Source organism: Sebastes fasciatus, chromosome 5, assembly GCF_043250625.1.
Source record: "Sebastes fasciatus isolate fSebFas1 chromosome 5, fSebFas1.pri, whole genome shotgun sequence".
Taxonomy (NCBI): Eukaryota; Metazoa; Chordata; class Actinopteri; order Perciformes; family Sebastidae; genus Sebastes; species Sebastes fasciatus.
In genome coordinates, this window is record NC_133799.1 from 2,073,934 (window position 1) to 2,101,629 (window position 27,696).

At 40.9% G+C, this 27,696-nt stretch overlaps 1 protein-coding gene across 1 annotated transcript in view; it reads right to left on the reverse strand.

Annotated features, from left to right (window-relative positions):
* The window catches only part of nhsa (Nance-Horan syndrome a (congenital cataracts and dental anomalies)), an 88,893-nt gene that overhangs the window by 15,966 nt on the left and 45,231 nt on the right, over positions 1-27,696 (reverse strand). Inside the window, exons 2-3 of the mRNA XM_074636780.1 lie at positions 2,537-2,692; positions 1,314-1,447 (exon numbers count right to left, since the gene is read on the reverse strand). Of these exons, the coding sequence (XP_074492881.1) occupies positions 1,314-1,447; positions 2,537-2,692 (290 nt within the window). The remainder of the gene's footprint in view (positions 1-1,313; positions 1,448-2,536; positions 2,693-27,696) is intronic.

Genomic DNA, 27,696 nt, shown 5'->3' on the forward strand with positions numbered 1-27,696 from the left:
GATGAAAAACATTTATGCATCTTTTATTCTGAAGGTGATAAAAACAGAAATATAAATTCCCGGCTGTGAAATGAGATTTAAAACAACCATGCTCTGCACAGACCACGTGAAACACATTCCCTGTGTTGTTACCTGGGTTTGTGCTAACTGTGTTGCTGCATCTCTAACAAGCCTCTCTGGCTGCTTGGAGGGACAAAATGTGCATTTCACTTTAAAATTACATTAAAAACATCTGTGCACAGCTGCGTCATCTCCAGCACATCAAATCAAATTCATCAGCACTTGAAAAACAAATATGCAAGACTATATATGGGAGAGTATAAACCTATACCACCTATATAAAACAAAAAGGTGAAAGGGAAACTAAAACAGTCACCTGACAGGATGCCAATCATCACCACGTGTTTTGGCCTGTCCAAAAGTACTTCATACGACATACTACTACATACATACTATACTTCAGCGTAAGATTTATACGAATTAGCATGAAGTCATAGGAGGGACATAAAAAATAATACATCTGTAAAATAAGAAAATAAATGTGGGAATATAAAAAGGGAGATAAATAAAAGAATAAATACATGTGGAGATACAAAGACAAATAACAAAATATAATAGAATAATTATAAGCATTTTAATATATTTTAACATTTATTTGTTCATTATTTCTGTATATACAGTATTTATATATATATATATATATATATATATATTTGTATTTAAATATAATTTTTTTTCTATATATTTTTTTTATTAATTTTTATTAAATGCCATTTATTTATTTTTTATTTCTTTACTTTTTCCTATTGCTTTTGCAATAAAAAAAATAAAAATAAAAATGAGTAATTTCCATACAAATATATAAATATAGATATAAATGTTTATATTTGTCTTTTCCACATTTATTTTCTTATTCTTTTACAGATTTTTATTTTTTAAATAAACTTCTTTGTTTATTTATCTATTTTATTTTTTTATCTCAAATACATTTTTTTTATTTTTGTGTTCTTTAATTATATTGTAAAAAGCTGAAAAGATGGATTATTCTGTAGAAGAAGAATCTAAAGATGTCACTAAAGATGACTGAACTGTTTGACAGTCAAAATAAAAACATATAAACACCGATAATGTATTAGGTTTATTTAGATTACTAATGATTAATTAATGACTAATGAACGGACTGTTGATTCAATTTGTTAAGTGACGAACCAGAATGTATTGACTGCTTCTCTGACTTCCTAAAGGTCAGGATAAAACATACAACATGTGGAAGAACAGCTGATCCAAAGAGAGTATAGTGTTAGTCGTCTCACCGTTGTCAGATCTGAGTCCCTGTGTTGATGTTGTTGCCTCTGGACGATGTGTGGCGAGGGGTACATGGGGGGCTCCGCCGGGATGGAGATGGTCACTCTCCGCTCCCCGCTGCCCGATCGTCTCCTCTGCAGATCTGCAACAACAATCATGTTAAAAACGTTTCCAACTTTGACTTAAAGGTTATCCATCTCTATCTCAAAACAATATCCACATGGACAGAAGAAACTATTACATTACAGCATTAGAGTGTATTACCTACAGTAGATGGAGTTAGTAGAAACAGACAGGAGAACCAGCACGGGAGCAAAGTACTAATGTACTGCTGTGGACGGAGGCAGCAGCTAAACACATCAATATCATATTCAAACTCCATCTACTGTAGGTAATACACCGACTATGGAGAAGTCTGGAGGATAGAACCTCCCAAAATAAAAATAAATCAATAACTAAATAAATGACTCGATAAATAAATAAATATATTATTAAATGTAGCAAAAATAATAATTAATTAACGGAAGGAATGTAAAAAGAAATGTATAAAGAAAATAATACAGATATAAATAAGTTTGGGACAATAAATAATGCAAAGGGAAAATCGTGCAAAAAATAAATAAATTCATTCATTTAAAAATTAATAAAAATAAATACATAAATAAATAAAAGGGATAATTAAATGGAAGAGTAAATAAATAAGGGAATTAATACAAAGATAAATAAATAAAGAAGCAAATTAAAACAGAAATATCAGTTTATATCACATTTTATGAATTTATTAACGGCTATATTTATTTTAATATTATTTTTGCTACATTTAATGACTTTTATTTATTTACTGAGTAATTTATTTATTTATTTTTGATTTTGTCAGGTTCCATCCTCCATAGATAAGTACTTCATACAACCCCACTTCAAAAAATCTAAACTATCCATTCAACGCAATCAACAACCACATGATATATCACCTAAATAATTAGCAGATATTAATGAACTCCTGTGTGACACAAAAAACATTATACAACCAGGGTGCAGTAGCAGCATACGTCCACTAGACGGCAGAACAGATCAGATAACAACTAGAAGCAGACCTTTATGGTGGGAAGTACAGTATGTATCCCAGAGGTTACTATTCTAAAATAAAGTAAATAATACACACAAAAAAAGAAAAACAAGAAAGTGTCAGTGTGGCGTTTCCTCTGTGTGTTGTGGTCAGACTGAGACTCACCTCGTCGGTGCTGAGCCCACAGGCTGAGGTTGGCTTGCCTGTGGAGGTCTACAACACATGCTGGCCGTGTGGAGGGGTGGAAGATGTTCCTCTGCTGGTGCCAGGGAGATTGGTAATGTGCTGTCAGCTTACTCTCCACGTCCAGGTTAGACACCGCTGGCAAAGAGAGACGGACCGGGTCAGACAACTAGTAAATGTACCTTAAAGGGAGTATTTAATACTCTTATCAACATGGGAGTGGGCAAATATGCTACTTTATGCAAATGTATGTGTATATTTATTATTGGAAATCAATTAACAACATAAAACAATGACAGATATTGTCCAGAAACCCTCACAGGTACTGCATTTAGCATAAAGATTAAGCATGTCCGAAAAAAGTCCAAAAAACGTCTGAAAAAGTCTAAAAAAAAGTCAGAAAAAAAGTCAGAAAACTGTCCGACAAATGTATGAAAAAAAGTTTTTAAAAAGTACGAAAAAAGTACGACAAATATCCAACAAATATCCGACCACTGTCCGAAAAAAAGAGAAAAAAATGTTCGAAAAATGTAAACCGAAAAAAGCTTTTAAAAAGTCTGAAAAAATGTAAGAAATATATCCGAAAAAAGTACGACAAATATCCACCAAATGTCCGACAACTGTCCGAAAAACAAGTTAAACAAAATTTCTGAAACAATATGCTCCAATCATAACATGGCAAACTGCAGCCCAACAGGCAACAACAGCTGTCAGTGTGTCAGTGTGCTGACTTGACTATGACTTGACCCAAACTGCATGTGATTATCATAAAGTGGGCATGTCTGTAAAGGGGAGACTCGTGGGTAACCATAGAACCCATTTACATTCACTGATCTGGAGGTCAGAGGTCAAGGGACCCCTTTGAAAATGGACATGACAGTTTTTCCTCTCCAAATTTATCGTAGGTTTGGAGCGTTATTTAACCTCCTTCATGACCAGCTAGTCTGACCTGGTTGGTACCGATGGATTCATCAGGTTTTATAGTTTCATATGATACCAGTATCTTCACTCTTGCTTTAGAACTGAGCCGCTGCAACCTAAAAATCACAAGTTGCGTTAATGCGTTAAAGAAAATAGTGGCGTTAAAAGGAATTTGCGTTAACGTGTTATTATCACGTTAACTTTGACAGCCCTCGTATTTATTTAAGTAAATTAATCTGGAGTTTTGTCCACATCCTCTAACGCCACGAGGCGATCCTTATAGTTGAGCGTGGACCCAGCTTCTGTTCAGCAGAGGAAACAAACTCAGCTTCTAGTAACATCTTTCTTGATAAATGAGGTAAAGCGAGTGTCACTGGATCCTCTGCGAACACTGAGCAGCACGCCAACAGATGAAATGGAAAAGCAGCCATCACAGGTCGCAGCCTGCTCAGGAGACCTTTAAATCTCCACTTTGTGGTGAATCGCTGGTTAACATCATTAAGGTGAACCCAGACAGACGCAGCTAATGAGCTTTCCATTACAGAGACTACGTGGTGCCACGAGAGCAGGTCTGAGGTGGAGATGAAGTACCGGTGAGGATAATCAGACCAGCAGGACAAGAGTCTGTTTACTAATGCAATGCTATTAACAATAGGTATTAATGCAACCCGATACGGTGACTTTCATCCTCTAAACATTGACCAGTACCTGGACTAATCTCTCTGCTCCCCCTCACACCTCCTCAGGTTACAGAGGGGAGACGCTCAGCTCTCAGATTACACAGCAAACACGGACGAAGAGGAGGGAAAGTTTGAGTTTAAAGGAGCTGTTCAGATGCTAGAACACACCAACAGACTGTTAATTAAAGTTACTGTGAGGAACGTTCAACGAAAGTCAACGAGTCAACTAAAGTCAGCGTCCTGTTGCTGGCGCTTGTGCTCGCTCTACATAGACATGAAGGAGCATCACTCAACACAGTGAGGAGACACACGTCAGCTAAAAGCACAATATCACTCTATATTTCATCTGCTTGGCAGTAATGTTAGCTGACCAGACGAAGGTCTCTCCATGAATCAATGCTGATCCTAGTGTTGGCTTTTCCCGCCTCAGCCTCCCGACCGCGGCCGGAGGGAACGGGGGAGACGCCGGAGTTTTGGTCGGAGACGATAACGTTTCTCTCTGCGGAGCCCCGTCACTTCACAAGACACGGGAAACCTCTGTTGGTCTGGAGGAGCTGCAGCAGTTATTTCTGCACAAACGTCCACTGAACATTCACTAGATATTCTCAGAGCTAAACTAACTCTTCTGCAGTGTGGAGTGAGCAGCATGCACGTGAGAGGTGGAGTGAGAGAGAGAGAAGGAGCGCGGTGTGTGAGTGAAGGCAGGCAGAGGAGCAGAGTACAGCAGAGACTCCGGTCCTGGAGACCAAAGCTACGGTCTCCCCCGCGTCCTCCGACCGCGGCCAACACTGTTTAACAGCTTCACTAGATACAACCAAGAGGTTTTGGTGCTTCACTGTAGTTTGTGTTGGAGTCTGAGTCTGAACAGCGGAGACACACGTGAGCGCGCATGGGACACCGACACGCAATGATTTATACGTGTAAGAAGTTACAAACAGTCCCTTTAAGGTACATTTTGAAGAGATAAAAATTTACAATTATCACGATTATCTTTGGACAATCATGCAATTAATTGCAATTAAATGTTTTAATTGATTGACAGCTCTAAATTAAATATAAGTAGAAGTGATTTATACAGTAATTGGTATGTATGTGTGATACATAAGAGAGTAAAGAATGATCAATAATCATGTGTAAGTCGGGAAATGAAACATCTTCCCCTCCCCCAAGAACAAAACAATCTCTCTCCTCCTTCGTCTCACACACCAAACAGCTTTTAGAATAAGAGATGACAGCATCAAAACACCAGTACGGTCAGATAATAAAGGAAGACTCGGTGAGATAACATCTTCCACATGTGTCGGAGGATCCAGAGGATCAACACCACTAAGCCTTTCCTCTGGCAGACTAACTCATCCGTCAGTCTTCTCCTATCTGACGCACATTATCTTTGACCTGTGCAGCTTTTACTGAAACACTCTCCGTCTGACCTCCACGTCTCCACGGAAGCTTTGGCTGAGCTCGCTCCACGTTCGCTTTGTAGAGCAGCCAGAAGCTCGAAGAAGAAGAGGTAGTTCAACAAGTGCTGATTGCAGCTAGTAAAGGTCAGGAGGACCCGGGTGAAGCTGAAGCTCAGCCGGCTGCAGATCAAACTGCTGTGTAACATGTAAAGTGATTTTCTAGCAGCTCCTGGTGCCATGCATGCCGTCCCCTGAGTGTTCATCTGCTACTCAGAGTTAACTTGACGTTCTCCATGAAACAGCCAGAGTGACGTTAGATCCCTCTGTGGCGGCGACCCGGCTGACCTGAGAACCAGCTCTGTGCTGCGTCTCCGGCTCAGCTGTGGACGCTGGAGGTGAACTCATCAGAGAGGAGATTTACTGACACATTTACTGAGATTTTATGTTACTGATGATTTCAAATTGTAATTAAAGCTAACAAAATTAGGAAAAAACTAGGGCTGTCAATCGATTAAAATATTGAAACGTGATTAAACCCACATTTTTTATCTGTTCAAAATGTACCTTAAAGGGAGATTTGTAAAGTTTTTAATATGCTATACAAATATGCTGCTTTATGTAAATGTATGTATATATTTATTATCGGAAATCAATTAACAACACAAAACAATGACAGATATTGTCCAGAAACCCTCACAGGATTTAGCATGTCCGAAAAAAAGTCAAAAGAATGAATGAAAAATGTCGGAAAAGGTCTGAAAAATATCAACAAAAAAAGTTTTTAAAAAGTCAGAAAAAAAGTCAGAAAAATATCAGAGAAAACAAAATCTGAAAAATGTCCAACAAATGTATGAACTGACTTTTTTTTGAACATTTTTCTGACTTTTTTTTTTTTCTAACCTTTTTTTTTTTTTTTTACATTTTTCTGACTTTTATTTTTCGAATATTTTTCTGAATTTTTTTTTTCACATTTTTCTGACTTTTTTTCTGACTTTTTTTTTTTTTACATTTTTCTGACTTTTATTTTTCTGACTTTTATTTTTTTTACATTTTTCAGAATTTTTTTTCTGACTTTTATTTTTTTAACATTTTTCTGACTTTTATTTTTTCTAACCTTTTTTTTATTATTTTTTTTTACATTTTTCAGAATTTTTTTTCTGACTTTTTTTTTTTTAACATTTTTCTGACTTTTATTTTTTCTAACCTTTTTTTTATTATTTTTTTTTACATTTTTCAGAATTTTTTTTCTGACTTTTATTTTTTTAACATTTTTCTGACTTTTATTTTTTCTAACCTTTTTTTTATTATTTTTTTTTACATTTTTCAGAATTTTTTTTCTGACTTTTTTTTTTTAAACATTTTTCTGACTTTTATTTGTCATTTTGCGAACTTTTTCAGACATTTTCAGACTTTTTTCTTTTGTTTTTTTCAAACATTTTCCCGACTTTTTTTCGACATTTTTCAAACTTTTTTTGAATTTCTTTCCATTTTTCAGGCTTTTTATTGGACATTTTACTGACATTTTTTCGGACAAAAACCCTCACACATCCACATATCTGGAGTTCAGAGGTCAAGGGACCCCTTTGAAAATGGCTGTGACGGTTTTTCCTTGCCAAAATGTAGCGTAAGTTTGTCAACAAGCTAGTTTGACATGGTTGGTACCGATGGTTTCATCAGGTTTTCTAGTTTCATATGATACCAGTATCTTCACTCTAGCTTTAAAACTGAGCCGCTACAACCTAAAAATCACAAGTTGCATTATTGCGTTAAATACATTAGTGGCGTTTAAACAAATTTGCGTTAACGCGTTATTATTGCGTTAACTTTGACAGCCCTAGAACAGACATGAAGGACGAGTCTGACATTTTGGAAAACACACTTATTTGCTTTCGTGCCGAGAGTCCTGAAGAATTAGCGATGTTAAAAACTAACATCACTAACTCTTCCTGCCCGTCGTCCCGTCATGTTTGTTTACACTGAAGTCACTAAAGGACTCTTGTTGTTGATGAATGAATCTGTTAGTGTCGTGGTGATTTGGCTGTTTGGGACAAATCGTTGCTCTCCACACACTGTGGAACTAAACTGTTAAAGTTAACACAACATGTCGTTACTGTATGTGTGGAGTATCTCACAGATAAATTAGTGTGGGCCAGCCTTAAAGCATCTCCTGGCTCCAGCTACATCATTATCTCCCAGACATCAGTGTGATCTCAATCTTCTGTCTTTAATTTCCTTCATTAGGGTGTTTCCTTTGATTTATCACTCATCAACACACGAGCCCACAACATCTCAACCTTCAACTGATGCATTGTGCTGTGAGCGGTAACCCGTGGCGATGGGAGGTATGAGCCCTCTGACACTGTTTGTCTTCTCCTGCCTCCCTGCTGAGATATGAACTGTTGGCCCTGCTGTGACACCAGCCAACTAAAAACCCATCTGACCACAACAACAACAACAACAACTAGGACACAGACTGGGCTACACTCCGTCCCTCTATTTCTGTCTTTCCCCCGGCCTAAAAACACATCAGTACTTCCTTTCACGTTGCTCAATGAAATCTGTGACTCTTAGTTCAGTGAAGCTGGACGTTCACAACAAAGCATGAGAGGTTTTAAAGAGGTTTTCATGGAGTCCAGATGGGGAAACCCTTTAATGGGAGAGCCTCGGTCAGCTGTCGGACCCATATGAGGCCAAAGAAAACACATCAGCCTTCAGTCGTCTCACTGACCTGTTGGCAGCTTTCTCTTTCTTCAACACTGAGCCACACGGAGCCACACTGAGCCACATGGCCTCAGGTGAGAAAAAAAACACCACTTCTAGCAAAAAGATAGTCTGACACGACTTGATTGCTATAAAACCTTCCTCCTCTGAGTCTTTACTCTTCTTCTTTCCTACTTATTTTCACCAAGAATCATCCTGTGAACTTTCCCGTAAAGGTGAGATCAAGCACTAAATTATCTGCACCCTGACACCGCCTATCAATCTCTCCTCCTCCTCCTCTTCTTCATCTGCAGCAGGATCATCCCCCAATAACCTCACCTCCCTATCAGCCCCGCCAGCAGGCCTGCAGGCCAGGAGGAGGAGGAGGAGGAGGAGGAGGAGGGATGAAAGCCTCCATCCTCAGACTCCCTCTGCCTTGTAATTTACTGAGCACTGGCCCAGACAGGAGCCAAACCCTCCTCTCACACCCACAGTCACACTCTCACACACCTACAATCTGCCAGCAGCCTGAGAAAACACAGCCGCAGACGTCAGTCATTAGGTCGCACTGTGATAAGATGAAGTCTGTCAGCTCACCCGATTCTGACACACTTTATCTTATCTATATATATTATATTTTATCAATTGTTATCAGGCCATTAAATAAGCGTTATCAGCCACTACAAAACTACAACTTCTTTAGGTTAAGACAAGAAAACTACAACTTCTTTAGGTTTAGGTGACAAAACTACAACTTCTTTAGGTTTAGGTGACAAAACTACAACTTCTTTAGGTTTAGGAAACATAACTTCAACTTTGTCTATACTACAGTGTAGTAGGCCCCTATTGACCCACATCTATGGGGCTTATAGCGACTGATAACGCTTATTTAATCGCCTGACAACAGTCTAATCGGCTGCTCAGCTCTGAGTCCTTTATTCAAGAAATGAAGTGGGATTTTTTTGCACAAAAAATGCATAATTCCTTTCCAGACAGAAGGAAGAATAATCAGAAGTTTTGGCCTTGCAGGGCTTTTCAGTGAGCACAGAACTGGGTGTCAAAGCATGTAGAGCTTCGCCTGCAGTCGGGTTGTGTTCACACTCTGTAAAACAAGTTAAACTAACCAAACAAAACAACGGAGCAAAATGCCTCCAACACGAGCCGAGGAGAAGAGCGCTTTCATCTCTTACATCTTGTGACAACGCTCAAACAAAGTGCAGACATGTTTGTCTAACCACTGTGGTCCAAGTTGTGCATGCAGAGCAAAAAAGAGATGAGAGGTAAATGCAGCTCAGTAAATTATACAGTACCTCGGGATGTGAGTGCAAGGCAGCATCCTAGAGCCATGTGGGTTTGAGACATTAAATCAGAGAGTGTCTCGCCTCAACAGAAACCTTCATGTCTCTGCAGTGACGTCCCTACTGTCACACTGACCTCCAGCTCCACTGGAACATCTGCTCTCACTCCTCCCCCATGTCCCCCTTCCTTCCCCACCCAGCCACCCAGCGCTGGGTACAGATGGTCCGGCCAGGCCCCGACTCGGGCTACCGCTAATCTGTTTATGGTCTGCTACAGGAGAGCAGGAGTGTTAATCCAAACAACACTGACCGCTTAACCCACAATGGAGGATCACGGAGGGAGCGGAGGAATGCCGAAGGATGCGCTCGATACTTCGATCCATAACTCAAATATGAAGTGTGTTATTTTCATTCAAATGTGGATAAATCACTGAAATACTCTGAACAATATTGTGCTTTATATTAGAGCTGGGACGATTCACCTATCTCCCGATTCGATACTATTACGATACTTAGGTGCCGATTCGATATGTATTGTGATTTTTATGTATTGCGATTCCATATTACGATTCATTGTGATTTTTGTAAACTTTTTTAACACTAGACCATGGGAAAAAAGTTGAATCATACACTTCTAGGGACTTTTACTTTGGAAAATATCTAAATTAATACATTAAAATGTTTGGTTTTCAGCATGTATTTACAGAGATGTCCTGAAGTCAAATATATCAGTCATTGTCAGGTATTAGCAACCCCAAAATCAAAGAATAAAGACATGTCCCTCACAGATTAGTGGTATTTTCTTTTTAATTTATAAGGGACATGTAATGTTTTATACTTCTGGTGAATATAATCCATCAATCTTATTTCCATAGATGTATTTTGTATATACAGTTCCCTTTGTTAACACCTTATTTTGAAAAGCGGACGTAGTCCCACGTGTCTACTTCCTCTAACTTCTCCAAGGTGGTCTCTAGCTCTCCCGTCAGCTCCGTTCTCTTTATCCATCCATGGTCAGCTCCATCGGGGCCGTTTCAATGCAGAGAACATGAATGTCAGTATCTGGGTGCTCTACAGTCGTAGCGTCGGCCCATTTGACCACGGAGACGAGAGCGACGGCCGGCCGATGTCACGTTTCTCAGACTACAACAATAAAAGCGGTAACTTCCTTCTACCTCCACATAGACTCAAATGAAGCAAACATATAAATTTTTTTTCGTAGATTGAAGAGCTAGTAAACAAAATACTCAACAGACTACTCAATCATTCACCACTAAATGTGAAACATCATTTCACATTAACAGACGCATTTCAGAGCAACGGAACAATAAATGCTACCAACCTGAATCGAGCAACAAACAACATGTAAACTCATCAAACAGCTGAGAGAATGATCAGCATCTTTCCTGAAGCCAAAAAAATGTAAAATCTGAAGAAAACAACGGAGAGTCGTCAGTCAGCTGCTGGTGAAAGTCCCCTCTGAGGTCTGATTAGTAAAACACAAAGAGTAGAATAATACCCGTCTCCCCGGTAATCCGCTCTGAGCCCACATCCTCCCGGCTGATGCTGATGCTGCTGACCGGCTGCAGCAGGTGGAGCACGAGACTGTTGACGTTCAGGGAGGAGACGAAGCTAAACTACCTGCTGAGGAACAACTGCAACAACTCTGTTTGGGATGCAAGTTGTTGAAATGATAACTACAGGGTTGATGAGCGGGAACATGTGTAAGAAGGTCGGCTGCTGTGATTTAGTTTTTGCACGAAAAAGTGTGTAAATAATCAAAATGTAGCTGATGGAAAAATAAAATGATGCTTCATTGATACACGATTAAAATCCAACTGTTTCCTGATATTTTCTTTCTTTCAAAGATCTTTTTATTGATTGTCAATCATGAATAAAACACTAACTGTTTTTGTTTTTCTGTACGACACTCAAACGTGTCACAACATATCTATCTGCTCAAACCAAAAACAAACACACAGCCGACCACGGAAGATATATTCTAAATTATGGATGAATAAAGTTAAAACTATAGACAACAATACAGAGAAAATATAAATAAAGTCGAGAAAATAATGGAAATAGAAAATAAATAAACAGGACGGTAAAATTAAAAATAAAATAAAAATAAAAATATATATCTTAAAAAATAAATAAATGTAGGAAATAAATAAATAAAAATAATACAAATAAAAGTAAAACAATATAAATGAAAAATAAATATAATTAAAAATATAATTAAAATATAAAATATAATAAAATAAATTAATACAAGAAATAAATAAAATGAATAAAAAATAATGAAAATAAAAAAAATAAAAATAAAAATAATAAAATTAAAATTAAAATAAATTAATAAATAAATATAAGAAATGAGTATAATAAAAATAATATAAATTAAAAATAAATATAAGAAAAATATAAATAAATAAATAAAATAAATCAATACACAAAACAAATAAAATGATAAAAAAAAAAAAAAAGTAAAAATGAATAATAAAAATAAATCACAGATTACTCTAATGGGTTTGTCAAAAAATGTCAAGAAGGAGCGCCACACTTTGTTAAATTTACTCTCTGGTAGTAGCTACTCCCAAGGTAGTAAAACGGATTTTCTCTAGATTCATACAGGACATAATGTCTCTAGTCCAGTGTGAGTGGGAAGGAGAGGCAGAATAAAGCTCGTCAAAACAGTAAAGAAGTGAAAGCCAACAAGTTCAGTTTTGCTTTCAGCAACAAGTCCAAGTCTGGAGAGTTAACAAAAACGGCAGTCAGAAGGATTTGGCTCGAAGGTTTCTGACATAGTTTGAAAGACTGACGTCCAAAACTGAACTAAAAAAGGACACGACCAGTTCATGTGAAGGAGTGAGCGCACTTTTACATTCATCACATGTAGGGCACCCAAAGTTTTTAATCAATAATTAACAAAGTTTTCTCAGTGATTATTGCCTAAACCTCGAGACAAAACCGTGACACCTGCCCTCCAACACAGATGCACCTTTTGTCCTTTTAGCATGCAGAGTTTAATTATAGATGAGGCTCATTTAAGTGCAACGCACCAGAACTCTCCCTCTTCCTGTAACTGTACGTCTACGCCACCACACCTTCCCAACGGATTCCCCCCGCACCTCACCTGGAGCTTTGATGTGGGCCAGCAGGTGGGCCCCGTGACCTCTACTGGGAATGTGATGCTGGGAACCAGGAGGCCTACGTGGGGGGGGGCTAAATGAGCCATTGTTGGTGCTGCCTGCAGGTACCACAGCAAAGCAAAGAGCTGCTAGGCTGTAATCAGACCGCTGGTTGGCTTCCTGAAGTGCTTTACTGTCCCTCAACGCCACTCATTTAATTAGCTGGTAGAGATATGAAAAGCAGCCCTCCAATTATTCTATATATAGTCTGGTCTGACGTTAGGAGTCTGTTTAATCTGTTTTCCCTGATTCAACACAATGAAACGTACGTGAGAGGATGACATCACCGCGGCAGGAGAGAAGTAATAACGCAGGTGTGTGAAGCTGCTCGTGTTTAATTGCAGCGCTGTAAAGTCTGCTTGTATTTCCTGACTCTGAGGTCACGACGTCAGCACGCGCTGGCAGCAACAGCAGCGCCGCGGCAGCGAGCCCACACACGAGAGAACTGGTCTGGTGCTGAAATGAAATCATACTGGTGCTTCAGGAAGACGCTGCTCTGAGCTCAGATTCTGGATCAGCGCCTGGACCGCCAAACCGTCTATCTGCCAGGAGGTACAGTTAGGGTGGAAGTAAGGAAGGAGAGGGGGAATCCCATGTGATAGCACAGTTTACATTATTATTATAATTATTATTATTACCTCTAAATAAACACAACGTGCAGCTGCTGATGGAAAAGAATGATGTTACACTCTAGATATCCAGGACAGGAAGTGGTTCCCAACTATTCCCCTTGAAGCCCCCCTACTTGAATCTGAGAAAGCGACTGAATGCAGATACAAAATATGATCTTATCTTTTGTTTACTGTAATGGTGTATGAGTCGAAATAGATTTTTTTGTTATTGCAGTTAAATAAATGTAAAGTAATATTTGTTAGATTGCTGCTGTTTATACAGGTGAGGGCCTCCCTTTGTGTGCAAATAAGTTTTTAGTGCAGTGTACCACAAAAATGTAGTTTTGAAAGGCTAAACGCCAACAAATATGGATTGTAGCAGAGTTACCTTTTTTGGACTTTACAACGCTCTGGAGTTATTGGAAATGTTTGGAGTCACAAATAAACCTAGGCATCTACCAGGGGAATTTAATGCTACAAATAGTATAATACTAATAATATCAACGTAGCCTGATCTTTATCTGACAATGTGCACAAATACCAGGTTCAAACACAAAAGCATCTATCTTTATAAATAGTTTTATATACAGACTTTTGTATAAATCATCCAGTAAGTGTGTTATTATGACTTTAGTAGGGTTGTCAAAGTTAGCGTGCTAATAACTCGTTTTAACGCCACTCATTTCTTTAACGCATTAACTTGCGATTTTGGAGGTTGTAGCGGGCTCAAAACTCCAGATTCATTTACTTAAATAAATACGAGGGCTGTCAAAGTTAACGCGATAATAACACCTTAACGCAGATTCGTTTTAACGCCACTAACTTGTGATTTTGGAGGTTGTAACGGGCCAAGTTTAAAAGCTAGAGTGGAGATACTGGTATCAGATGAAACTAGGAAACCTGATGAATCCATCGGTACCAACCATGTCATACTAGCTGGTCATGAAGGAGGTTAAATAACGCTCCAAACCTACACAAAATTTTGGTGAGGAAAAACTGTCATGTCCATTTTCAAAGGGGTCCCTTGACCTCTGACCTCCAGATCAGTGAATGTAAATGGGTTCTATGGGTACCCACGAGTCTCCCCTTTACAGACATGCCCACTTTATGATAATCACATGCAGTTTGGGGCAAGTCATAGTCGTATTTCGGCCATTTTTTTAAAAACTTTTTTTCATACTTTTGTTGGAAATTTTTCAGACTTTTCAAAAAATATTTTTCTGACTTTTTCTTCCCTTTTTTTCGGACATTTTTTTTTTTTTTTCTGATTTTTTTTTTTTTTTACATTGTTTGGCTTTTTTTTCGGACATGCTAAATCTTTATTCTAAATGTAGTACCTGTGAGGGTTTCTGGACAATATCTATCATCGTTTTGTGTTGTTTATTGATTTGGAGTAATAGGTAAATACATACGTTTGCATAAAGCAGCATATTTGTCCACTTCCATGTTGATAAGAGGATTAAATACTTGACAGATCTCCCTTTAAGGTTCATTTTGAACAGATAAATAATGTAAGATTAATTTGCGATTAAATATTTGAATCGATTGACAGCCCTAGATTTTAGTTATACATGTGCAAATCTAATCCTGGCACACCCCATGTGATCTTTGGCGCCCCCCTAAGGTGGGGCCCGGACCTCAGGTTGGGAACCACTACAGTCCAGTATCTGAACCATAACATGGTTTCAAATAGCTCGGGTAGACAAAAACTACATTTCAACAAGTCAAACCCACATCAGTACGAGGTGAACCTCAAAGCTTCCTCTGGTGACACACTCTCTAACACAGCTAGAACATGTCTAATGTTTGTATTACCTAAACACACACACACACACACACACACACACACACACACACACACACACACACACACACAGTTCCTAAACAACTTCTTTTTGGATAATATGTGAAACCACGCGGCTGCACACGGGACGTTTCCTGACACTCAAAATCGTCCTGAAGAAGAGGAGCGGTGCACGACCGAGGCCTGTTTTCTCAGCTGCTTCACATTACCACTACAAAGTCCAACAGCAGGCTGCGGTGACTTTGAAATACTTTCCATTTTAAACCCTCCAGAGCGGTTCAGTACATATCGGCAGACGGGCGGGACGCCAGCGAGACGATCTCTCACTCTGACGAGAAGAAAAGAGCGTGCAGATTCTGGAGGTTCAGGACAGACGGAGGACAGACGAAGGACAGACGGAGGACAGACGAAGGACAGAGGGAGGACAGACGGAGGACAGACGGAGGACAGACGGAGGACAGACGGAGGACAGACGGAGGACGCGTCGAGCGACGGTTAAAATGTGAGACACGCTCAGAAACATTTCCTTTGTAAAGATTTAATAACACTCGGAGCGTTCATGAGAGCGTGTCGTGTGTTTTTACAGCACAGTAACGAGCTTCTTAACATATTTATGTGACATTAACATTAAATTCGTCCATGTTTCTGAGTTTGTACATATTAATAACATAAACTGGACCGAGGAGATCTGGAGGAACAGAGAGTGAAAGCAGATTTGGAAAGTAATGGTTTAAGAATATAAATCTACTGGAACCTGATCCACATGTTTAAAGCTGCATTATTGTTATATTAATGATAAATCATTATATCATTATAATGTAAAAGGGGTCGTTTGTTGTGATGAACCCACAACCCCATGTACCAACATTTAACATCAGAATAAAGGCACACGGCGAGGTGTTGTTAAAGAATAAGAAGTTGTGTAATTAATCTGAAGTCACGCTGAACAGCTCAAACAGGGAAAGTTTCCACTGTGATTCAATGTTTATTGGAATGAAATCTTGATTTAGGAGTGAAAACAATGATGATGAAATCATCGGAAATGTACTGGCAGCAGATCAGTCCTGATTACGATCACTTCACAGTGAATGAACTCTCTGTCTCTCTGACTCTCTCTCAACGCTACCCGACCTCTTGTTCACCAGCTCCACGCTCTCTGGCTAGCAGTGATAAGGAAAGCCACCACAGCGTGACAAAAACCTCCCAGCTAACAGAGAGTCAGAGAGAGTCATGTCATTTTTCTGTCCTTTCCGTGCACACTCAGCAGGTCACCAGAGGTCATTCACTAACCTTTTACCCCCTGACCTGCAGACACCTCGTTATCGGGTCTGCACACAGGCTGGGAGGTCAGCTGACATCAGTAAACACTGAAGTAATCACCGGATCATTGGATGCTCATTCACTCCTATTGGCCTCCTCTTTATCCCAGAGAACACTGTAGGTATTTTAAAATGCTTAAAGGTATAATATGCAATATGCAAACACAACGCTGCATGCGTCAGCGTTGTGTTTGTCTGCCAGAAGCTGTCATAAATTGACTTTTTATCCAGTTTTAATCCACATTTTGACGACACACTTTTTAGATCTTGGTGGTTTTTAACTTTTTAACTTTTAACCAGATAAAGGATTTTAGTCATCTGACGTCTGGATCTGAAGTTATCAGAGAAACAAGCTGAGCAACCCGGTCTCACAGGAAGGCGTAGAAATACCACGACATTACACAGATATTCTGCGTGTAACGAGTACGCATTTTAACATTTTCACATGTTATTTGTACGCCCTACGCACATGTCCACAGTTACTGTAGGTTCAGGCAAGTAAACCACTTAGTTAGGGGTAGTTAGGGGTTAGTGAATTAGGGATAAGGGAAAAAGTCATAGTTGGGCTTAAAATAAGTAAGTAAACTAAGTAAAACACGTACGGAAACTACTACAGAAAACACGTCATACACATCAACAAAAAACACGTGACAAACGTCACTAACGTAACTTACAAAACAAAACACCGATCAACGGTCTCAAAGTCCAGTGTTTTTTTTTAGATAGCTAAAATACGTCTTGCTGCTGCTCCCGTCCACAGCCCTTTCTGACGGGGAACTGAAGCCGTTATATCGCTCTCTTCAAAGCCACCAGACTCCATTCACAAAAGCAGTAATTTTATCTCTCAGAACACGGGTGTACATACAACCCCACTTCAGAAGGACCTGCCCTTTAAGGATAAAAACAACCCATCGTCTTGTTTTTAACGTTGATTTTAGTAATAATAATAACTGTAAAAACTAGGAATGCACCGATACCACTTTCAGTCCGCCCTGCTCCCAGTGGCGGACTGTCAACCGGGGAAGATTTGTCCTCAGTGCGCCCCAACTGCGTCGTGCCCATGGGCGGGGCTCGGCCCACGTAAAAGGCTTCAGGGGGTCTGCGGCGATGTCTGCAACCCACCCGACCTGTCTTGAAACACGGACCGAGGAGTCTTACGCACGCGCGAGTCAGAATGTGCAAGCAAAACCCCGTGGCGCAATGGAAGTGTGATGTCAGGCGCACCACCGGCGTGAGCATGTGCGATAGGACCCGAAAGATGGTGACGAGTGGTTAATGTCACGCTGCTGTAAAGTGGTATCGGAGCCGTTTTGCGAGCACGAGTACATGAGCACAGTATCGGACCCTGGTATGGGTATCGGTGCAACCGTAGTTAAAACAATGCTTTTTTCTTTTTGCAATTACTGCCCTGAGAAAATAAACTAGGGACAAGAAAAGTCCTCCCTGACGATAACAAAAGCACTTCTTTAGGGTTGTTAATGCAGTATATATATGTATATATATACGTATATATATGTATATATACGTATATATATACGTATATATATCTATATATATGTATATACGTGTATATATATATATATCTATATATATATAGATATATATATATATATGTAGAGGAAAAACTGAACAAATAAGTGTAAAAAAGGAAAGAAAAAAAGGCCAATCCTCCTAAGTACACTTAAAATTCCTTTCCCCCTTAAATCAGCACGGAGTTCATTTTACAGCCGCGTCCTCCTGATTGGCCGCGGAGGCCTCCGGGAGGCTGCAGCACACCCTCTCATATCACATCATTTAACGGTCCTTGAGGTCACAGCTGACTCCTATTGGGCTGTAATGGCCCCCCCCGCTGAGCTTGGCCCGGGTCCCTGCTTTCACTAGACCTTTGAAGTGCTCACACACACTCTTTAGAGGAGGAAGGAGGTGTGTCCGGGCCGGTCCCTGCTGAAAACACGGCTCTGTGGGTTTCCGTACCCTCCAGGTACACCTGGCCTATTAGTCTCACAAATGAAAATGTGTTGACCTTTGTGACCTCCTGCTTTTGTTCTGGCTGACACTCCCGTCTCGCAGGCACCTCGAGAACGGCGGGTAAAAAGAAAAAAGAGAAAGAGCTGCTGGCTTTGCTGGCAGTGAGGGGAGTGTTCTAATGAAAAAGCTTGAAGTCAGAACAAGGGAAGAGAGTAACGTGAGCAGTCTCTACTGCAGGTCAGCTCTGTCAACGTGAGCCCGACTGCTTACGGGAAATATGGCTGAATTTAAAAAAATGGTGAGACAACAGCGTTTTGTCTGTGGCCAGACAGGATGAGCGACCCCGGAGTGAATTCACCTTTTCCACGCCGGCAAAGCCAAGAAAAACTAGAAAAGAATAGCAACACAGATGAATCTTTCATCAGCCGGTCTCTCTGCCAGACCAACACGCTGAGCTGAGCGTTAACTTCACACAGTATAATAGAGTTTACATCATGCTGCCTCTATACTGTAGACGCTATGTAATATCAAAACAACATCATGTGCATGACACTGCAACATGCCTGTGTTTATATATAGAGACATATAGAGTATATTAAAGCACATTTAAATGCATTAGAGATGCACCGATTGATGGCCAGACGATCAAAACCGGCCAGTTATCAGCTGATCGGTCATGACTGGAAACAGAGCCTGAAAACAGAGCCATGAGGAGGAGCAGAAGTCGTGTTTTCTCTCAGAACACTTGAATTACAATATGCTGAAAGGTTATATCAGAGTAATCACAGTGACCAGCTCGTCTGCCGACAGCACGGAGCTAACAACTAACGTAAACGGAGGTTCCTTTGGTTTACATTATGATGCATTCAGGCTCTATTCAGTAAAAATGAGTATTGGGTGAATTATAACGCGATCATGATGCGTTCAAATGTAATTTTGTAAAATTTAGTTTTGGTAGAAATATGACCTGTTTAACTTCCTAACACTCTAAGCTAAGCTTATAATATAGAATTAGAACTACTAATGCCAATAGTATTTTAATTTATTTAAAGGGACTGTTTGTAACTTCTTAAGCGTATAAATGTACCGGGTCGGGACACATGCGCGCTCGCGTGTGGCCGCTGTACTCTGCTCCTCTGCCTGCTCGCCTTCACTCAGACAGCGCGCGTGTTCTCGCGTACTCGCTCCACCTCTAGACGTGAACGCGCGCTCACTCCACACTGCAGAAGAGTTAGTTTAGCTCTGAGAATATCTAGTGAATGTTCAGTGGACGTTTGTGCAGAAATAACTGCTGCAGCTCCTCCAGACCAACAGAGGTTTCCCGTGTCTTGTGAAGTGACGGGGCTCCGCAGAGAGAAACGTTACCGTCTCGTTACCGACCGGGTGCCGGTGTCTCCCTCCGGCTGCGGGTGGAGATGACAAGCTACTCGCTGCGGAGCCCCGTCACTTCACAAGACACGGAAAACCTCTGTTGGTCTGGAGGAGCTGCAGCAGTTATTTCTGCACAAACGCCAAAACGCCAAAAGCATACACTCTTATCAGCAGTGATTCATGGAGAGACCTTCGTCTGGTCAGCTAACATTACTGCCAAGCAGCTGAAATATAGAGTGATATTGTGGTTTTAGCTGACGTGTGTCGCCTCACTGTTTTGAGCGATGCTCGTTCATGTCAATTTAGAGCCAGCAAGCACGAGCTCGACGCTGACTTTCGTTGACTTAACGGCCACAGGTGTCGCTGTTAAGAAGCATTTCTGAAAGTTACAAATAGTCCCTTTAAATAAAATCTTTTATTTGAAATGGTCAACAAATAATGCACCGGCAAGTCACAATCACAAACTACGGAAACGTGGAAATTTCATCACTGACAGCAGCAGCAACCTGATCAAATCTACACAGATCACACTAACATCTCCATATTACAGAAATACAGTGACGCTGTCTTCGTTCTGGCTACACGAGGATGGCTCGTGAAACTAAGAAATTGTTTACAGATTCATGTTGTTTCATCTGTTTTATTTTATTGATACTAGTAAAGCTGGGCAGGATAAGCAGAGTCAATAAAAGACGGACGTCATTCACACGAGACAAAGACGTCAATAAAAGGCCTGTTGTCTGTACAAACACAACAACAACAGCCTCGGTCTGAAACACACAACCAACTCAGCAGCAGAAGCACGTCCGGCGTTTTGTGCAGCCGCTCGTTCATCAACTTGTAGTTCAGAGTGTGACAGGCCGAGGGGTCGGAGGTCACAGGTCCGTATGGCACTCCGGTCTCGGGTCACAAGCGGAGCCATGGAGGTTATGGAAACCGTGAAGCGATGCACGTACCGGTGAACATACATGTGTGTATGTGTGTGTGCACAGCGAGGGGGAACCTCACCCGTTTGGACGACGGGCTCCGTAACCCGGCTCAAGGTAGAGCAGAATATGCAGACTGTTATATAAGCAGTCTGAGCAGCTTAATCACTGAAGGTTTCCTGTGTAAACACTCTGGTTTCAGCAGTTTACTGGCATCACTCAGCGCTCACATGGAGCCCAATAATCAGAAGAGACAGACGGCGAAGGAGAGAAACACAACGAGGGGAAAAAGGAAAACCAGACACGAGGGGGGGAGAGAGACGGGACGGTGTGGTCAGAATCTGCGCCGGACGACTGCAATGGAAACCTCTATTTAACTGGCGAATCTGGTCAGACTGAGGTCAGATTCATGGGCCGGTGACCTGAGTGTGTGTGTGTGTGTGTGTGTGTGTGTGTGTGTGTGTGTGTGTGTGTCTGTGTCTGTGGGAAAGTCATTAAGAAGGCGTGGCATTAAGCCTCGGTCCTCCCTCACACATCATTCAGCTCACACAGAGAGAGAATAAACTGGAGAGGCCTGGCTGCTTCAACACAAACCCGGAGCTGGCAGGAAGGATGGATACGCCGGGAGCAAAACCCAGCAACCCTTTGACTGGAAACAATGGAGAGGATCAGGCCATACCAGTTCCTGGTGGATTCCACCCCTACCACACCCAAACAGCCCCCAAACACACTAACCGGCCAGGAGGAGGAACTCTCTACCACCAGAAGAAAGTGACATTCAGCCGGTGTGGGAGGATTTTACATAAAAGCTGACAATAGTGAAGCCCTGATTTGTTTTGTTTTGTTAAAGCAGCTGGTAGACGAGGCGCCAGACAAACTTTTTTTTCACCAAATCCCCCAAACAAGGCCAAAGTGAGCATGGCTCACATAACACCGCTCACAACTTGACCCCTAATAAAGTAGAGCCAAAGGTTTTGCCCTTCAGGAACTAATGGAATTAGTCTATTGAGCACAACGTAGCTTGTTATTATCTCACTTTCCTAAAGCAACAAAAGGCACAACTAGACCAACCTGTCAACCATCATACACAATGTGAAGTTCCTAAGTTAAATAGTTTCTGAGTTCTGCTCCAGAAACGAAAGTGTGACACGCGGACGGACGGAAGGACGGAGATGCTCAGCGCTATATACCCCCGACTACGTTGTCGCGGGGGTATGAAAACAATTTCCACCTTCCCGAAGACAGTGTAAACCGTCAAAAATTCTAAGTGTTATCCTTTTACCTTTAGTGGTTATTTGCATAAAACACACAATTCAAATGATTAGGAAATTAATTATTGTATTTTTATTTAAATATTTTCTTTGATTGACATTAGTAGTATTAATTATATATTATAAGCTGCGGCCTTAGGGCATCTCCAAACAACTGGATTTATTCAAGTTTCTCAGCAAAAACAACATTTTACAAGATTACATTTTAGCACATCATGATAACGTTAGAATTTACCTTTGCTCAATACTCATTTTCAACGAATAGAGCCTAAACACATCATGATGTAACTCACTGCACTAGCCGGACGTGTCTAGAAAGTAACCTGAAAATTGCAAAAAACTTGCGTGACTTGCTGCCCGACAACCTACAACCGATCCTAACCTCAACTATTCAAGGTCAACGCCCAACCTTAACCATCTTGTGAGTTTCACAATTTGCGGGTTACCTTCTAGACATGACCCTATGGCTGCTAACAGCTAACAGCTAACGTTAACTAGCTCTCATCCTGCCGATTATCCGTCTCACACACTTGTCTCCCCACCGCCGACATGTTTTGTTTTGTAGCAGCAGCGTAGAGTTGGTGTGTGTGATCGGTGACAAGACAGCATTAATGCCGATCTCCCGATCGCATATTTTTACTGAATATCGGCCAATAATAATTGGCTGCCGATCAATCGGGGCTTCCCTGGTTGACGGGAAGGATAGATGTCACCGTGGGGAACAAACAGCTGCTGTACGCTCCTTCCTCCCAGGACACCTTTCTATTGTTAGCCTCGCTGAGTCAGCACAACGCTGGATTACAAATATACAACTACACACTGTTGGAGAAGATTCTGCTGAAGTGGTGACCTGCTGAGTGACTGTGTGTGTGTGTGTGTGTGTGTGTGTGTGTGTGTGTGTGTGTGTGTGTGTGTGTGTGTGTGACTGTGTGTGTGTGTGTGTGTGTGTGTGTGTGTGACTGTGTGTGTGTGTGTGTGTGTGTGTGTGTGTGTGTGTGTGTGAACGAGTCTGTCCACTGAAACAGAGAGGTGTGTGTTTACTCGTTAACACACAGCAGCGTAGAAAGCAGCGCTAAGCCGAGCCAATCACAGCTGACTCCTCACAGCAACTCACACCAGCGAGTGACAATAAAAGGACGCTATTGTCTGGATCGGTTTAAACTCGACGTCTCCATGGAAACGGGCACATGTGCACGGAGACATGTGTGCACTTTCACAGTTCATCACAGCTCAGCTGTGGAATGAAAACTCCGGTCTAGCCCCTCAGTGAACCTCTGGAGTCCTCTGCAGATGTGAGTCTCAACAACAACTAAATGTACTACAATAAAAAAAATAATAATGAATGTACAGATGTTGGTTGGTTCCAGATGTGCTGCAAATATAAATCTAATTGGTACTTACCTATTGATCATCAGCAGGGAATCAGCGGGGACATGAAAAAGAAAGAAAGAAAACACATTATTAGTTGATTGCAGGATATCAGACAAACATCTTGTTATAATTTAATACTGATGGATCTCTAGAGAGTAAACTAGCTGGTGAAGTAGGACGGTTGGATTTAGGCGGGGTTCTAAAAACACAATAAAAAATAAACGAAAAAAAACAACATTTACTGCTGCATATATTTACTGACGCACGTTGGATGTAATGAATGAAATGCAGCGGAGGAAAATGAAACTAAAAGCGTCTGTCTTCACAGTAAATCATCTGTTATTATTATTATTATTATTATTAATAATAATAATAATAGTATTATTATTTTTATTATTAATAATAATAATAATAATAATAATATTATTTTTATTTTTATTTTTAAAAGAAATTGTATTATTATTATTATTATTATAATAATAATAATAATAATACATATTATTTGGTGGTGCCTTTCAGGACACCCAAGGACACCTTGGAAACACCAGCAGAGCAAACATAACGAGACATTTAGGCAGACACGTAAGAGAGGGAATAAAACCGTAACGATGTTAAAGGTCAGGACACAGAATGATGGACCGTTTGAACAGGTGAGTTTTGAGGTGGGATCTGAATGTTGTGATCGAGTCAGACTGAGTGTTTGATGGTTATTTATTTGTGCTTTAGAACGTAACCGCCATGAAACAATCAGAAAATAACTTTTCAACGCCGCGCTACATCTCTTCTACCGCTCGCCCTCTCAGCTCGCTCGCACAATCTCTCTTTTTCTCTCTGCCTTTTCTTTGAATAAAATTAGCTTTATTTGAATGAGTCATTTTAATGAGCTAGAGTGAAGATACTGGTATCATATGAAACTATAAAACCTGTTGAATCCATCGGTACCAACCAGGTCAGACTAGCTCGTAGTGAAGGAGGTTAAATAACGCTCCAAATTTGCGCTACATTTTGTCGAGGAAAAACTGTGATGTCCATTTTCAAAGGGGTCCCTTGACCTCTGACCTCCAGATCAGTGAATGTAAATGGGTTCTATGGGTACCCACGAGTCTCCCCCTTTACAGACATGCCCACTTTATGATAATCACATGCAGTTTGGGGCAAGTCATAGTCAAGTCAGCACACTGACACACTGACAGCTGTTGTTGCCTGTTGGGCTGCAGTTTGCCATGTCATGATTGGAGCATATTGTTTTATGCTAAATGCAGTACCTGTGAGGGTTTCTGGATCAATATCTGTCATTGTTTTGTGTTGTTAATTGATTTCCAATAATAAACATATACATACATTTGCATAAAGCAGCATATTTGTCCACTCCCATGTTGATAAGAGGATTAAATACTTGACTAATCTCCCTTGAAGGTACATTTAGAACAGATAAAGAATGTGTGATTAATGTGAATAAATATTTGAACCGATTGACAGCCCTACTTTTAATGTTGTCAAACAAAGAGAAATGTTCTCCTCTCGTCACGATACTAGAGTACCTCCTTGTTTTATGAATGAAGCGGTACACAAGTTGAAGCCGTTGATGCAGCGGCGCTTTGTGTGTGTTCGACCAATCAGAGACGGTCATCCCTGCAAACTCCACACCGAAAGTTCCTGTTCATTCAGAAAGTACTACACCCAGTTCCTCAAAAGGTTCCTAGTCGCTGGGGAAAGTTCCTGCCGTGGAAACGGGTCTTATCATCACATTAGTTTGAGAGAAAGTCTTATCATCCAGCATGTGTTGTGAGTCTGTCCCCAACAGGAACCAAACATCTTCACCTCGCTCTAATCTCTGCAGGCGTGTTCCCTGGAGGGGTTCTCATTGACTCTACAGATGCCAGACTCTGACGGGACGCAGCTCTCGTGTCGGCAGCCTCGCTCTGATTGTGGCTCTGTGTCCCGAGGGAGTTCACTCAGTGAAAACTAAAGAAGCGGTGCTGGCCAGCGAAGGAAAGTAGGCCTGACTCCTGAATAGCCTGCTGCCCCTGGAGGGCTCTCTCGTGTAAGTGCTTCATGAATGGCCGGCCCTGAGGACTGGATGCCAGTCAACACTGAAATCGTGGCGGTCAACGTGCTACGAGGGACGGACGCCGTCAAGCTGAAAGAGCACATATTCTCTGTGGCTGTGAAGCTAAAGAGCAGCTATGCCCTCTAGATTCAGTCTTTTCTCTAAAATCCAACGGCTGTCATTCCCGTACGCTGCTCCCGTCTTTCTCTGATGCCCGACTGTTCCCACCGCTAAATTGCAGCTGCAGCGTTTTGGTAATGATGGGTCCTGTTGTTATGTCATGATGTAAAATTAGTGGGTGCAGCCAATGACATGGCATCCACGACACACTCGGCTGGGTGTGTGGTGACAGTTTTACGCAAGTCTGAGTCCATGGGAATGTAGGCCAGTCTTCCCTCTCCAGCAGAAACAAGACGGAGTCAAAACACGACACAACATCTCCAAGTGCACTGACCTTAAAGGGAAAGTTCTGATGTTTTAAAGTGGGGTTGTATGAGCCAAAGTCAGTGTATTACCTACAGTAGATAGCAAAGTAATGTCCTGCTGTGAACGGAGGCATTTTAGACAACTAAATAAATCAATATCAGTTTAAGTGTACGCTATATTTAGAGTATTTTCACCTCTTTACCTCGCCGTCAGACAGCCCTCTCTGACGGGGAATTGAAGCCGTTATCTATCCTCTCTTCAAAGCCACCAGACTCCATTGAGAAAAACAGTATTTTTATCTATAGTCTGTATATAAAGATGGACGACATGACAGCTCCCCAAAAGTGAAGCCAAAACATCTGGATCGCCCCCTGGTGGCTGGCTGCTTATACGTAAGTTATAAACCCCGCCTCCTCCATGTTAGCGGATGGGACATGGGCCAAACTAAAAAGAGTAAACGTCAAATAAAGATGGTTTCTGTCATTTTAGATAGATCTTATTACGCTGATTTATGTTTAAGTGTTTATTTTTCTAATAAGTTTTGGTTTTAATAAGTTATTTGATGTTTTAAAAAGGAGGTGAGACGTCATGATGTGGCCGAGACGAAAGAATTGTGCTGCACAAAACAACATCTGAACACAGAGACAGTTTCACTCGATGGCCGACATGTTGAAACTGTAGAAAACGTTAAACACCTTGGTACAGTCCCGGACACCCAGGTGAGCTTCTCTTGAAAATACTGAGTATATTTTCAAGAGATGCTCACAGCGACTTTATCCTCTAAGGAAACTTAGTGGCCTCGGTGTCAGCCGGCAGATTTTAGAATTTCCCCTTCCTGCCTGGTACGGTCACCTAAACTGTAAATAGAAGAATAAACTGTCTAGGATTGTGTCAATGGCAGCTAAAATAGTTGGTAAACCCTTAAAGTCCTTGACTCAACTTTTTACAGAAAGGACGAGGAAGGAAGCGAGGAGCATCCTGGCAGATAGCTCCCATCCTCTCTGCAGCCAGTTTGAGCTCATGAGCTCCGGGAGACGCTACTGAGTCCATCCGGACACTAAAAATGTCTTTAAAAAGTCCTTCATCCCAAATAACATCGATATTCTAAACTCAACAATGTGACTGAGCAGATCTGAGCCACAGACACTGACATGAACTGTTTTTAATGTGTAACATAACCTGTTGTTTTCTTTGTATTGTATTGTATTGTATGATTGGACGCTGGGAGTCTCTCTCGCTGCTCAGCTCGCGATTGGTTCGGGCGGGTGACGCAGACTCTTTGCCTGATGGAGGCAGCGATAGACCAGTCACTCCTGTGGCTTTGAAGAGAGCATAGATAACAGCTTCAGTTCCCCGTCAGAAAGGGCTGTCTGTCCACTCGATTGTTGATATTAAATACTTGACAAATCCTCCTTTAAGGTACAGGAACAGATAAAAAATGTGATTAATTTGCGATTAACTATTTGAATCGATTGACAGTCCTAATATAAATGCAAGAATGGTATAAATAAGAATTAAATAAGAATATTTCTTGAAATGTATAGTATAAAGGCAGTGTTAATGACAGAGTATTGCACAAAAGCATGTCCCCTGTCAGCCCCCAGACCCAAATATAAAACATGCCAGAGGCTTTAGCAAAAGTCCTTTAACAGAGGAAATAAACAGAAGTGTTTCAACTCGCTCTGAGAGATTGACGTCAGTGTAAAAGCCAACTGGAGTGACATAAGAAAACACACCGCTTACCAAAGCAAACATGAAGAAACGGGCAAAAGCTGACAACGTCACCGGAGGAAATGAATCCCCCGGCCCTGAGACGTCATAATTGGCCGCTTTACAAA